The 14,383-nt window shown below is 27.0% G+C and overlaps 2 protein-coding genes and 1 pseudogene across 3 annotated transcripts; all 3 read left to right on the top strand.

Moving 5' to 3' along the window:
* The first annotated feature begins 131 nt into the window (after window positions 1-131).
* On the top strand, window positions 132-6,783 carry LOC119605151 (exonuclease mut-7 homolog). Its single transcript, XM_037958126.1, has 7 exons — window positions 132-609; window positions 1,531-1,668; window positions 1,742-1,953; window positions 2,019-2,224; window positions 2,295-3,566; window positions 5,760-6,315; window positions 6,379-6,783. Exons 1-7 carry the CDS (start codon window positions 399-401, stop codon window positions 6,499-6,501), a joined length of 2,718 nt encoding a protein of 905 aa, XP_037814054.1. The 5' UTR covers window positions 132-398; the 3' UTR covers window positions 6,502-6,783.
* Window positions 6,784-10,697: 3,914 nt separating this feature from the next.
* Window positions 10,698-11,455, top strand: LOC119605163. 2 transcript variants are annotated; one of them, XM_037958139.1, is made up of 4 exons: window positions 10,698-10,775; window positions 10,841-10,993; window positions 11,054-11,214; window positions 11,281-11,314. In XM_037958139.1, exons 1-4 carry the CDS (start codon window positions 10,713-10,715, stop codon window positions 11,303-11,305), a joined length of 402 nt encoding a protein of 133 aa, XP_037814067.1. In that variant the 5' UTR covers window positions 10,698-10,712; the 3' UTR covers window positions 11,306-11,314. The 2 variants fall into 2 exon arrangements, with proteins under 2 accessions (XP_037814067.1, XP_037814066.1); XM_037958138.1 differs by having other exon boundaries at window positions 11,054-11,455.
* A 1,220-nt stretch (window positions 11,456-12,675) lies between these two features.
* On the top strand, window positions 12,676-14,170 carry LOC119605143 (annotated as a pseudogene).
* Window positions 14,171-14,383: the final 213 nt, after the last annotated feature.

Raw genomic sequence — 14,383 nt, 5'->3', positions numbered from 1 at the left:
GTCAAGTAAAGTTATCAACATTGTTTATCACAATTTACAATATGGCTGCCCTGTTTTGAGCTGTGTTTAGTAAATAAACAAAAGCTATAATAACAGAGTTGTTTAGTATCTATTAAGAGCCGCTGAAGTTGTTTAACGTCGTCACCGTGAGGTTTGGTCGGCACAGATTTCTAATTGTGTAGCAAAAAAAATATATAAATTGTTTCATTTGTGTTGTTGTTCTGCTACGAAGAAAAATGCAATATTTATTTATACATAAATTTGCATATTATCAAGTTTAACATATTACAAAGAAAGAAAAAAATATGAAAAACTAATTAAAGTTTTGTAGTTTAATAAAAATACAAAATATATTACTACTATTTTCCTTTGGGGATTTCGTTTGTTATTGAAACAAAATGTTACCCTATCGTGGTATACCAGCTGGCTACGAGGACGAAAATGATGAGGATGATTTGGATTTAATGACGTATTCTACGCAAAATTTAAAAATCACTGTGGTACCTGATATAACCACAGCAGCTGGTTTGAATGGCCAAAATTTCGATTGTAAATTAAGTCCTGAGATGGAACAATGGTTTGAGGACTTTCGAGAGACGTACAATAAATGTAAGTTAGTCGTTTCCTGGAAATTAGCTAAATTGTTTAGAAAGTATGTTGGAAGGGAGAGAATAAGTTAAAAAATATTTGGGAGTTAAATACCAATGTTATGTTTCAAGTAGCTTTTTCTTAAAACACAGTGGAGCTGGACAAATAAAATAATAGATAAATTTTTCTACGTTTTAGAATTATTGAAGAGTACTATAAAAAGTACTGTAAATTTACTAATAATATTTCTTTAAAAAACAATTTTTCAAATATTTTACACTATAATAAAAAAAATCTTGCAAATTTTCTATAAAAAGACAAGTTTTGCGAAAATTTTCTATTAAAAGAGGAAAAGAGAAGTTTTGCGAAAATATTCTATAAAAAGAGAAGTTTTGCGAAAATATTATATAAAAAGAGAAATTTTGCGAAAATTTTCAATAAAAAGAGAAATTTTGCGAAAATTTTCTATAAAAAGAGAAATTTTACGATAAAAATTTCTATGAAATGAGAAATTTAGCAAAAATTTTACGATAAAATTTTCTATGAAATGAGAAATTTAGCAAAAATTTTCTTTAAAAAGAGAAGCTTTGCGAAAATATTATATAAAAATAGAAATTTTGCGATAATTTTCTATAAAAAGAGAAATTTTGCGAAAAATTGTCTAAGCAAAGAGAAATTTTACGATAAAATTTTCTATGAAATGAGAAATTTAGCAAAAATTTTCTTTAAAAAGAGAAAGTTTGCGAAAATTTTCCATAAAAAGAGAAATTGCGAAAATTTTCTATAAAAACATAATTTTATGATAATTTTCTAAAAAAGAGAAATTTTTTAAAAATTTTCTATTAAAAGTGAATTTTTGCAAAAAAAAAAAGAGAAATTTTGCGAAAATTTCCTAAAAAAATGTTCTGTACGAGACAATTTAATGACTTTTTTTGCTTCCAGGTAAACGCACTCCTGCTACACTGCATCAATTAAAATTAGTACTCTCCAGGGATCCTCAACCTTTGCTACAGGCATTAAAACTCTTTGCCTCCAGTCCAGGTTGTAATTATTTAAAAAATAAAAATATGGCTCTATTTAGTAAGTTTTTCAACATACATTAAGTACAAAATTTCATAAAGAAAACCAATTCCCAACTCTTCAAATTGTTTAGTACTTGAAACTGTTTGTGAACTTTATAAACAGCATCCAACTATAGAAGCATCTTGTGATGACAATACACGTATGGTGGCTTTTAATTTTGTGAAAACCTGTGGTATAGTGCCACTCTACAAGGCTGTGACAGAAACGTATCAATTACAAAAAATTCAACAACATTTAATACCAAAATTACAAACACTACAGGCAGAAGGATTTTACAAAGATGTAAGATGTTTTCTTTAATAACAATTATAAAACACGATTTCAATTTAAAGTTATTTTTCATTTAGGCTGCTTATTGGTCTATATTTCTAAATGTTACGCATATTTTTGGTTTATTTGATCTCATATTGCCGTTAATATTACAAGATAAAATTTCCTTAGCTGAGGAATTTTTAAGAGTAGCCCACGAGCAACAATTACCTACAGTACAATTTTTGGATGCTTTGTTAGATCGCAAAAAGACTGTATATGAAAATTGTGATGAAGTATTAAAGTGAGTTGTAGATTTTCTTGTCATTTTTCTATTGTAGATAAAAAAAAACATTTTTAATTTCCTATTACAGAAAATACAAATATTCAGAAATTAAACATAATATACTTAGTTACCGTCCTATGTCCAAGCTAGTTACCCGTTTAGCTAAGAAATACAATATAGACTTTCAATATACACCCAATTTGAAATATTCGAAATCGTGTTCTTATTTGCATTATCTATTTCACAAATATCAAGATGGTGGCATGAGTTTTGATTCTTGGCGTGAATTGGCCCGTGAGGAAGCCAACAAAAGTAAAGCTTTACAATTGGATCTTATTACGAAGATAACAGGTGCTGGTGATTTAGAGGAGGCCACCTATTGGGCACAATTATATAAAATTCCTTTAGAGGAATGTCCCTTAGCATTACAATTAAAACTAGAGAATCTCGATGGTACTACAAAGAAAAATACCCAAAAATCTAATTCCAGCAGCAGTTCAAATGAATCCTGGGATAAGGGGGCAGCTACACCTACTCCCAAGAAACATAAACATTACGCATCAGCCTATTTGAAAAAAGATGAATATTTATCCCTAAAATTACCTGCTGAATCTATAGTATTGGTGGATAGTAAACCAAAGTTCCTAGATATGTTGTCATATTTAGAGCAACATTTACTCATTGGTTTCGATTCAGAGTGGAAGCCTTCGGTGTCAAATGATAATCGTGTCTCACTCATACAACTGGCCACCATAGAAAGAGTTTACTTGGTAGATTGTTTATCTCCCCATTTAGATGAACGTTTGTGGAAACTAATGGGTCGTAAGATTTTTAATAATTTAGAAATATTAAAATTAGGTTTCTCTCTACACTACGATCTACAAATGTTGCATAAATCTTTGCCTTTACAATTGAATCTCCAGGCTACATCCTGTTATTTGGATTTACGTGATCTATGGCGTCGTTTGAAATATATGCAAATTTCTCCCTTTCCCTATGAACAAATCTCGGTGGCGGGAGAAAGTCTTTGCGCCTTAACGGAAATGTGTTTGGGCAAAAAGTTGGACAAATCAAATCAATGCTCAAACTGGGCCAATCGTCCTCTAAGACATGATCAAATAGTATATGCTGCTCTTGATGCTCATTGTTTATTGCAAATCTATCAGGTATTGACGGAGCTTTTATTGCGGATTGGCATTAATATTGATGCTGTGGTAGAGGATATTACCAACTCTAAATCGGGTTATTTGTTTCGCATGAAAGCAAAAACTAGTTCGGGCAATTCGGCTTCAAGCAATCGGAGTTGGCAGCAAAATGGCAATGAAATGGAGAGAAATAAATCGAGAGCGACAATTGGAAAGTAAGTAAAAATGAGAAATTTTGTTTTTTTTTATAAAAAGAGAAATTTTATGAAAATTTTCTATAAAAAGAGAAATTTTGTAAAAGTTTTCTATAAGAAGAGAATTTTGTGAAAATTTTTCTTAAAAACAGAAAGAAATTTTGTTGAAAATTTTCTATAAAAACATAAATTTTGTTAAAAATTTTCTATAAAAAGAGAAATTTTGTTAAAAATTTTATATAAAAATAGAAATTTAGTTAAAAATTTTCTATAAAAAGACAAATTTTGTTAAAAATTTTCCGAAAATTTTCTATAAAAAGAGAAATTTTCCGAAAATTTTTTATAAAAAGAGAAATTTTCCGAACATTTTTTATAAAAAGAGAAATTTTGTGAAAATTTTTTAATAAAAGAGAAATTTTGTGAAAATTTTCTATAAAAAGAGAAATTTTGTGAAAATTTTCTATAAAAAGAGAAATTTTGTGAAAATTTTCTATAAAAAGAGAAATTTTGTGAAAATTTTCTATAAAAAGAGAAATTTTGTGAAAATTTTCTATAAAAAGAGAAATTTTGTGAAAATTTTCTATAAAAAGAGAAATTTTGTGAAAATTTTCTATAAAAAGAGAAATTTTGTGAAAATTTTCTATAAAAAGAGAAATTTTGTGAAAATTTTCTATAAAAAGAGAAATTTTGTGAAAATTTTCCATAAAAAGAGAAGATTTTGTGAAAATTTTCCATAAAAAGAGAAATTTTGTGAAAATTTTCTATAAAAAGAGAAATTTTGTGAAAATTTTCCATAAAAAGAGAAGATTTTGTGAAAATTTTCCATAAAAAGAGAAGATTTTGTGAAAATTTTCCATAAAAAGAGAAGATTTTGTGAAAATTTTCCATAAAAAGAGAAGATTTTGTGAAAATTTTCCATAAAAAGAGAAATTTTGTGAAAATTTTCCATAAAAAGAGAAATTTTGTGAAAATTTTCCATAAAAAGAGAAATTTTGTGAAAATTTTCTATAAAAAGAGAAATTTTGTGGAAAGATTCTATAAAAAGAGAAATTTTGTGAAAATTTTCTATAAAAAGAGAAGATTTTGTGAAAATTTTCCATAAAAAGTGAAGATTTTGTGAAAATTTTCTGCAAAAAGATAAATTTTGTGAAAATTTTTTTTGAAAACAGAAACTTTGTTAAAAATTTTCTATAGAAAGATAAATTTTGTTAAAAATTTTCTATAGAAAGATAAATTTTGTTAAAAATTTTCTATAGAAAGAGAAATTTTGTTAAAAATTTTCTATAGAAAGAGAAATTTTGTGAAAATTTTCTATAGAAAGAAAAATTTTGTGAAAATTTTCTATAAAAAGAGAAATTTTGTGAAAGTTTTCTATAAAAAGAGACATTTTGTGAAAGTTTTCTATAAAAAGAGAAAGTTTGAGAAAATGTTTCTATAAAAAGAGAAATTTTGGAAAATTTTCTATAAAAAGAGAAATTTTGTGAAAATTTTCTATAAAAAGAGAAATTTTGTGAAAATTTTCTATAAAAAGAGAATTTTTGTGAAAATTTTCTATAAAAAGAGAAATTTTGTGAAAATTTTCTATAAAAAGAGAAATTTTGTGAAAGTTTTCTATAAGAGAATTTTGTTAAAAATTTTCTATAAAAAGAGAAATTTTGATAAAAATTTTCTATAAAAAGAGAAATTTTGTTAAAAATTTTCTATAAAAAGAGAAATTTTGTTAAAAATTTTCTATAAAAAGAGAAATTTTGTTAAAATTTTCTATAAAAAGAGAAATTTTGTGAAAAATTTCTATAAAAAGAGAAATTTTGTAAAAACTTTCTATAAAAAGAGAAATTTTGTGAAAATTTTTCTATGAAAAGAAAAATTTTTGTGAAAATTTTTCTATGAAAAGAAAAATTTTGTGAAAATTTTTCTATGAAAAGAAAAATTTTGTGAAAATTTTCTATGAAAAGAGAAATTTTGTAAAAATTTTCTATAAAAAGAGAAATTTTGTAAAAATTTTCTATAAAAAGAGAAATTTTGAGAAAATTTTCTATAAAAGGAGAAAGTTTGCGAAAATTTTCTATAAAAAGGAAAATTTTCTATAGAAAGAGAAATTTTACTATAAAAAGAGAAATTTTTCTAAAATTTTCTTTAAAAAGACAACATTTCAAAAATATCCTTAAAAAAGGGAAACATTTTTTATTTAAATATTTCTTAATCTATCCCTAGATCATCCAATATAAAATTTCTTTGTGATTCAATGCTTATTGGCCTATCGAAAGAATTGCGCAAACTAGGACTCGATTGTGTGGAAATTCATAATAATGTCGACATCAATCGTTATATCGATATGGCACGCAATGAACAACGTTTTGTACTCACCAGAGATTCAAGATATTTAACCTTTTCACGCGATTTGCCACAAAACCAATGTTTACAAATACCTTCGGATTCTGCAGAGATGCAAGTACTTAATATCTTACAATATTTTCAAATACAAATCGATCGGCGGTCACTCTACACACGCTGTACACAATGTAATGGCAATGATTTTTTGTTGGCCAATCGTAATGAAATGAAATTAATGCGTTTTTCACAATTGCGTCGCAATGAAGCCAATGACATGCTGCCACCTTATGAAGAGAGTCCAGAGAAATTGTGGAAATTGCAGCGTGTAAACGATCATATCATTGAGACGAAGACCACTTTGCGTGGTAAATATATAAAAGTAAATCGTATAAATCCGTATGTTCTAAACAATCAAAATTATTTCTTTATATGTGATGTAAGTCTAACATTTATTTGTGGTTTACTATTCATTTAACAATTTTCTTTTGATTTCTTTTAGAATTGTGGTCTATGTACTTGGCCTGATGCCGTACATTTGCATCAATCTGTTTTGGAATATTTATATCCAAACTCAGCATCTGGTTATGCCACTAGTAATTACAATACAAATGTATCCCAGTGATAAATTATTATTTAGATGTTCTACCTATAAAATATAATAGCAATTGAATTTGCTATAATTTCCATGAATTTATTGTAGAGATTTAATAAGTTTTTTTTAGTTTTTTTCTTTTGAATGAATGAAATGAAAATCAAACTGCAATGTGTGATTATTTTTTTTTTTAATTTTGTTTTAATTTCTATACCTGAAAATATTTTTCTTATTTTTTCATCCTAACTATAAAACAATATATTATAATATTATATTTAAATAAAGCTGAATTGTTATTTGTATAATGGATAATTGTAGTTGTTTTAACTTCAAAATTATGGGAACGAAATTACACCCAATTTAGACAAATTTCTATAAAAAGAGCAATTTTCTGAAAATTGTTCTTAGATTTTTAAATATTGTTCACATCAACTCCCACAAAATTATATATACATACATATATACATAAATACATATGAATCAATTAATTAGCCCAATATCAGGTAATTGCGTCTTTAAATCAATATAATTGCATTGACAAATTTTTTTATAAATATCAATCAAGCTTCAATTCAAGGTTAAAATAGGTTAGCTTATGTTAGGACAGAAAGGCTTTAAAACAGAATGGCTGTAGTATCTAACTAACTAACTACTAACTAACTAACTAACTAACTAACTAACTAACTAACTAACTAACTACTAACTAACTAACTAACTAACTACTAACTAACTACTAACTAACTAACTACTAACTAACTAACTAACTAACTAACTAACTAACTAACTAACTACTACTAACTAACTAACTACTAACTAACTAACTAACTAACTAACTAACTAACTAACTAACTAACTAACTACTAACTAACTAACTAACTAACTAACTAACTAACTAACTAACTAACTAACTAACTAACTAACTAACTAACTAACTAACTAACTAACTAACTAACTACTAACTAACTAACTAACTAACTAACTAACTAACTAACTAACTAACTAACTAACTAACTACTAACTAACTAACTAACTACTAACTAACTAACTACTAACTAACTAACTAACTAACTAACTAACTAACTAACTAACTAACTAACTAACTACTAACTAACTAACTAACTAACTAACTAACTAACTAACTAACTAACTAACTAACTAACTAACTAACTAACTAACTAACTAACTAACTAACTAACTAACTAACTAACTAACTAACTAACTAACTAACTAACTAACTAACTACTAACTAACTAACTAACTAACTAACTAACTAACTAACTAACTAACTAACTAACTAACTAACTAACTAACTACTAACTAACTAACTAACTACTAACTAACTAACTAACTAACTAACTAACTAACTAACTAACTAACTAACTAACTAACTAACTAACTAACTAACTAACTAACTAACTAACTAACTACTAACTAACTAACTAACTAACTAACTAACTAACTACTAACTAACTAACTACTAACTAACTCTAACTAACTAACTAACTAACTACTAACTAACTAACTAACTAACTAACTAACTAACTAACTAACTACTAACTACTAACTAACTAACTAACTAACTAACTAACTAACTAACTAACTAACTAACTAACTACTAACTAACTAACTAACTAACTAACTACTAACTAACTAACTAACTAACTAACTAACTAACTAACTAACTAACTAACTAACTAACTAACTAACTAACTAACTAACTAACTAACTAACTAACTAACTAACTAACTAACTAACTAACTAACTAACTAACTACTAACTAACTACTAACTACTACTAACTAACTAACTAACTACTAACTAATAACTAACTAACTACTAACTAACTAACTAACTAACTAACTAACTAACTACTAACTAACTAACTACTAACTACTAACTAACTAACTAACTAACTAACTAACTAACTAACTAACTAACTAACTAACTACTAAACTAACTAACTAACTAACTACTAACTAACTAACTAACTAACTAACTAAAACTAAAAACTAACTAACTAACTTAACTAACTAACTAACTAACTACTAACTAACTAACTAACTAACTAACTAACTAACTAACTACTAACTAACTAACTAACTAACTACTACTAACTAACTAACTAACTAACTAACTAACTAACTAACAACTACTAACTAACTAACTAACTACTAACTAACTACTAACTAACTAACTAACTACTAACTAACTACTAACTAACTAACTAACTAACTAACTAACTAACTAACTAACTACTAACTAACTAACTACAACTAACTAACTAACTAACTAACTAACTAACTACTAACTAACTAACTAACTAACTAACTAACTAACTAACTAACTAACTACTAACTAACTAACTACTACTAACTAACTAACTAACTAACTACAACTAACTAACTAACTACTAACTAACTAACTAACTAACTAACTAACTAACTAACTAACTAACTAACTAACTCCTAACTAACTAACTAACTACTAACTACTAACTAACTAACTACTAACTAACTACTAACTAACTACTAACTAACTAACTAACTAACTAACTAACTAACTAACTAACTAACTACTAACTAACTAACTAACTAACTAACTAACTAACTAACTAACTAACTAACTAACTAACTAACTAACTAACTAACTAACTAACTAACTAACTACTAACTAACTAACTACTAACTAACTAACTAACTAACTAACTACTAACTAACTAACTAACTAACTAACTAACTCCTAACTAACTAACTAACTAACTAACTAACTAACTACTAACTAACTAACTAACTAACTAACTAACTAACTACTAACTAACTACTAACTAACTAACTACTAACTAACTAACTAACTACTAACTACTAACTAACTAACTCACTAACTACTAACTAACTACTAACTAACTAACTAACTAACTAACTAACTAACTAACTAACTAACTACTACTAACTAACTAACTAACTAACTAACTACTACTAACTAACTAACTAACTTAACTAACTAACTAACTAACTAACTACTAACTACTAACTAACTAACTAACTAACTAACTAACTAACTAACTAACTAAAACTAACTAACTAACTAACTAACTAACTAACTACTACTACTAACTACTAACTACTAACTAACTAACTAACTAACTAACTAACTAACTAACTACTAACTAACTAACTAACTAACTAACTAACTAACTAACTAACTACTAACTAACTACTAACTAACGAACTAACTAACTAACTAACTAACTAAACTAACTAACTAACTAACTAACTAACTAACTAACTAACTAAACTAACTAACTACTAACTAACTAACTAACTAACTAACTAACTAACTAACTAACTAACTACTAACTAACTAACTACTAACTAACTACCTAACTAACTAACTAACTAACTACTACTAACTAACTAACTAACTAACTAACTAACTAACTAACTAACTAACTACACTAACTAACTAACTAACTAACTAACTAACTACTAACTAACTAACTACTACTAACTAACTAACTAACTACTAACACTAACTAACTAACTAACTAACTAACTACTAACTAACTAACTACACTAACTAACTAACTAACTAACTAACTAACTAACTAACTAACTAACTAACTAACTAACTAACTAACTAACTAACTATTTAACTAACTAACAAGTTTTTACGCTTTTTCCTAATGTCATTTCGAAGAACCTTTGCGGGCTAAATGAAGCTTCTCTCCGGAGTTTCAAAAGGATTAGTTGAATCCCTTGATGTCAGTTTTCTTTATTTTTAGTACTAGAATTTTGTGTCATAATTCGTTATGAAAGATCAGGTTAAAATGAGAGGATATAACACTCTGACATTTACATTCTCAGTCAGAATTGATTTTTGATTATATCTCGAGGTAAAAACTTTTGAAACTCTTTAAAGAGAGAAAATTTCGAAAGTTATTATTTTTATAAATAAAGAAAGTTTTCGGGAATTCTAGAGAGCAGTTCAAATAAAATTCCATTAGTATGTTGTCCAATAATGACTAGAGCATAATCAAGGGAATCCACCTTACTGGAAGATGAACAAACAATATAGACAATTCTAATAATTAAATGATAGCCAATGATCATTATAATATATAGTATTTATATTAATTTGAGTAAAATTAATTTAGTTATAATTATTTTAATTAATAAACCATAAAGGTATAAAATTCTAAAGTAGCTTTAATAAATAATGTGAAAACCATTTATTATTTTGAAAATGTTTTCAAAAGGTAACGTTTTAATAATCGGCTGCATTTTAGTAATTTCTAATAAACTTACCGTAAGTAAAATTAATAGAATTTCGTGCAGTCCGAAAATAAACTAAACTATATAATCTTGAAGCAGTATTCACACGTACGTTTCACCAATGTAGTGTGTGAATGTGTGGATCCTACTTTTTGCACTATTGAACGTTGTGATCTAATTGCAATTTCCCGAGATTCAAAAAATATGACACTTAAGGCGGTACTACTACAGTTACCTATAACTGATTTTGAGGTGATATTATAGAATTCTTTATTTCCTATCTAATATAAAATCTTTTTAATTTATTCGCAGTTAAGAATACAAGTCATGAAAAGGGCTAATGGTTGGAAACCATTTCTATACGATTTAACCGTAAATTGTAATTTTACTAAGAAATTAAATGTTGTCACCAGATTGATTTGGAATGGTGTTCGAAATTATTCAAATGTTAAACATGATTGTCCTTATAATGTGTGTGTGTGTTTAATATTTATTTATAAATTTATAAGAAATTTAATTTGTATCCAAAAAAATTTCAGCAAAATTTGGAAGCAATCAATTTAAATAATGCTGCTATAGAGAAGGCCTTAGGTCCTTTGCCAGTTCCTGAGGGTGAATATGCGATTTTTACAACGTGGAAAACTTTAAATGTAACTAGAGGAACATTAAATGTGTTTGGTGCTTTTTATTAATCAAAACTTAAATATATCAGTGTTAAAATAATATATTTCGATCCACAATTCTAACAGAGTTAGATCATTTTTATAAGTCGTTTTATCGATATCCACCTGTTAAAAGGATAATCTAATTCTAGGCTATAATGAACCCAGGTTCTTGGACATACTTAAATACCTATGCTTAATCCTTGATCGACAATTAAAATTGAGAGTTAGCAGCTATGATAATATTAGGGCCGGTTATGGAAAAAAGTGTAACATAATAACTATTATGAAGAGTTCTCCGTACAAAGCTTTAGAGACCTTGCTGGTTATTCGCCCGATCGAAATGCATATACATAATTTAATGTTTAGTCTTTAGGAAAATTGACTAAAGTCCAAGTTCCAAGACTCATCACCAATGAATACAGAAAGGACGTGACTGATTGCATACCGGAAACATAAATTGTCGGGAACAGAGAAACATTGGTACGATATACGATATGTTGGATCGGGCCATAATTGATCATAATATTCCATATAAAGTCCACTTTCGAAAATCACTTAATAGTAAATAAGTCATGAATTAATAACGTTATCGCGATAAAATTATACTCGCATATGATCGGCCTATAATTGGTTTTAGCTTCCATATAAAGGCCTCTTCTTATGATATCGGTATAAAATTATATTATATTGTAAATATAAAAATCATTCTGCGATACTTTTTCCGGGTCGATCCATTAGTTGCTTATTATTTAAGCTTTCTGTTTTAATTTTATAAAAGGTTTATAAATCAAATTTTATTTGGAAAATTTACAAAAAACTTTTAATAATTTTTATAAAATTATATTAAAATAATATGCAATGGTGTGGAAAATTGACTTAGTTTTATTATAATTATTAAAAACAAGTTAGCATGGCCGGCCATATAATACCCTACACAATAATTCAGAAAATGATTCGATTGGTTACCAGCGGTATAGCAAACTCAATATTTGAACTATTTAGAAATATTGTAAATAATATAATTAGTTTTTAATTTATGTTTAAATTAATTAACCACATATAGTATTTTAATTTAGCATAAACAATTAATAATTATAATTTATCCACACGTTTAATATTTAGGTTTGGTACATTGTTTATTATTTTCAAAATCATTTCAATTAAAATAATGTTTTCAAAAAGTCAAATGATCGGTTTTATTTTGATGTTTATTTGCCCTAAACATATAGTAAGTATAATTTAATTGATTTTGAGTTATTGGGAGATATTATGTATATGTATTATTGAACACAGTATTCACGCGTACGTTTTACTAATGTGGCATGTACAAATTTGGATCCTTCGTTTTGCAATATTGAATGTTGTAAACTTGTTGCAGTTTCAAGAGATGCTAAATATATGACCCTGAAAGCTATACTATTGCAGGTTCCAGTAACTGACTTCGAGGTAAGATTGCTTTTACATATCTACATACTTAGATGTATGTATGTAAACTGATTCTGTCATTTGGAAAGTAATATTGATTTATATTTTGGGTCCTTATAAAATCGAAATTGACCCATATTCAGTTCCAGTTCAGTTCTAGTTCAGTTCTAGTTCAGTTCTAGTTCAGTTCTAGTTCAGTTCTAGTTCAGTTCTAGTTCAGTTCTAGTTCAGTTCTAGTTCAGTTCTAGTTCAGTTCTAGTTCAGTTCTAGTTCAGTTCTAGTTCAGTTCTAGTTCAGTTCTAGTTCAGTTCTAGTTCAGTTCTAGTTCAGTTCTAGTTCAGTTCTAGTTCAGTTCTAGTTCATAGTTCATTTAGTTCAGTTCTAGGTTTCAGTTCTAGTTCAGTTCTAGTTCAGTTCTAGTTCAGTTCTAGTTCAGTTCTAGTTCGTTCTAGTTCAGTTCTAGTTCAGTTCTAGTTCAGTTTAGTTCAGTTTTAGTTCAGTTCTAGTTCTAGTTCAGTTCTAGTTCAGTTCTAGTTCAGTTCTAGTTCAGTTCTAGTTCAGTTCTAGTTCAGTTCTAGTTCAGTTCTAGTTCAGTTCTAGTCAGTTCTAGTTCAGTTCTAGTTCAGTTCTAGTTCAGTTCTAGTTCAGTTCTAGTTCTAGTTCAGTTCTAGTTCAGTTCTAGTCTCAGTTCTAGTTCAGTTCTAGTTCAGTTCTAGTTCTAGTTCTAGTTCAGTTCTAGTTCAGTTCTAGTTCAGTTCTAGTTCAGTTCTAGTTCAGTTCTAGTTCAGTTCTAGTTCAGTTCTAGTTCAGTTCTAGTTCAGTTTCTAGTTCAGTTCTAGTCTAGTTCAGTTCTAGTTCAGTTCTAGTTCAGTTCTAGTTCAGTTCTAGTTCTGTTCTAGTTCTGTTCTAGTTCTAGTTCAGTTCTAGTTCAGTTCTTGATATTTTGTGGATTTTAATTCCAATTATTGATTTTTTCCAGCTAAGAATACAAATAATGAAAAGAGCCAATGTTTGGAAACCATTTCTATACGATTTAACAGTTAAATGTAATTTTCCAAAAAAATTAAATCCGGTCACCAGATTACTTTGGAATTTCTCAAATATAAAACACGATTGTCCATATGATGTAAGAGCAATCTGATATTAGAATTTTAAATTTCTATCTGAACCTTAATGAATATTTCAGCAAACTTTGGAAACACTTAATTTAACTAATGCAATAATAGAGGATGCATTTCGAGCTCTGCCCGTTCCACAAGGAGAATATGGATTTTTTACAACATGGAAAGCTTATAATAAAACCCGAGCAACTATAAACTTTTATGGTATTATATATTAATTGAATAATTGAATTAGAAATTAAAAATTAATTTATAATGAAAGTGTAATAAAAGAATTTGAAGTGGAAGTAGTAAAGGTAAGTGCTTTATGGGTAAAGCTAACGGATTTAATTTCTGACAGCGTTTTGAGATAATTGTTTTGGATAAGTTTTGATTTAACACTGAATTTATAATTTTAATAATTTTGAAATATTAATATTCAAATTAAATCG

The sequence above is a fragment of the Lucilia sericata genome, unplaced genomic scaffold (genome assembly GCF_015586225.1).
Source record: "Lucilia sericata isolate MDLA Ls3-8-SP2 unplaced genomic scaffold, ASM1558622v1 Contig000461F_arrow, whole genome shotgun sequence".
In the NCBI taxonomy this organism is placed as follows: Eukaryota; Metazoa; Arthropoda; class Insecta; order Diptera; family Calliphoridae; genus Lucilia; species Lucilia sericata.
The sequence above is the reverse complement of the archived record's forward strand: the minus strand, read 5'-3'. Positions and strand labels throughout refer to the sequence as shown.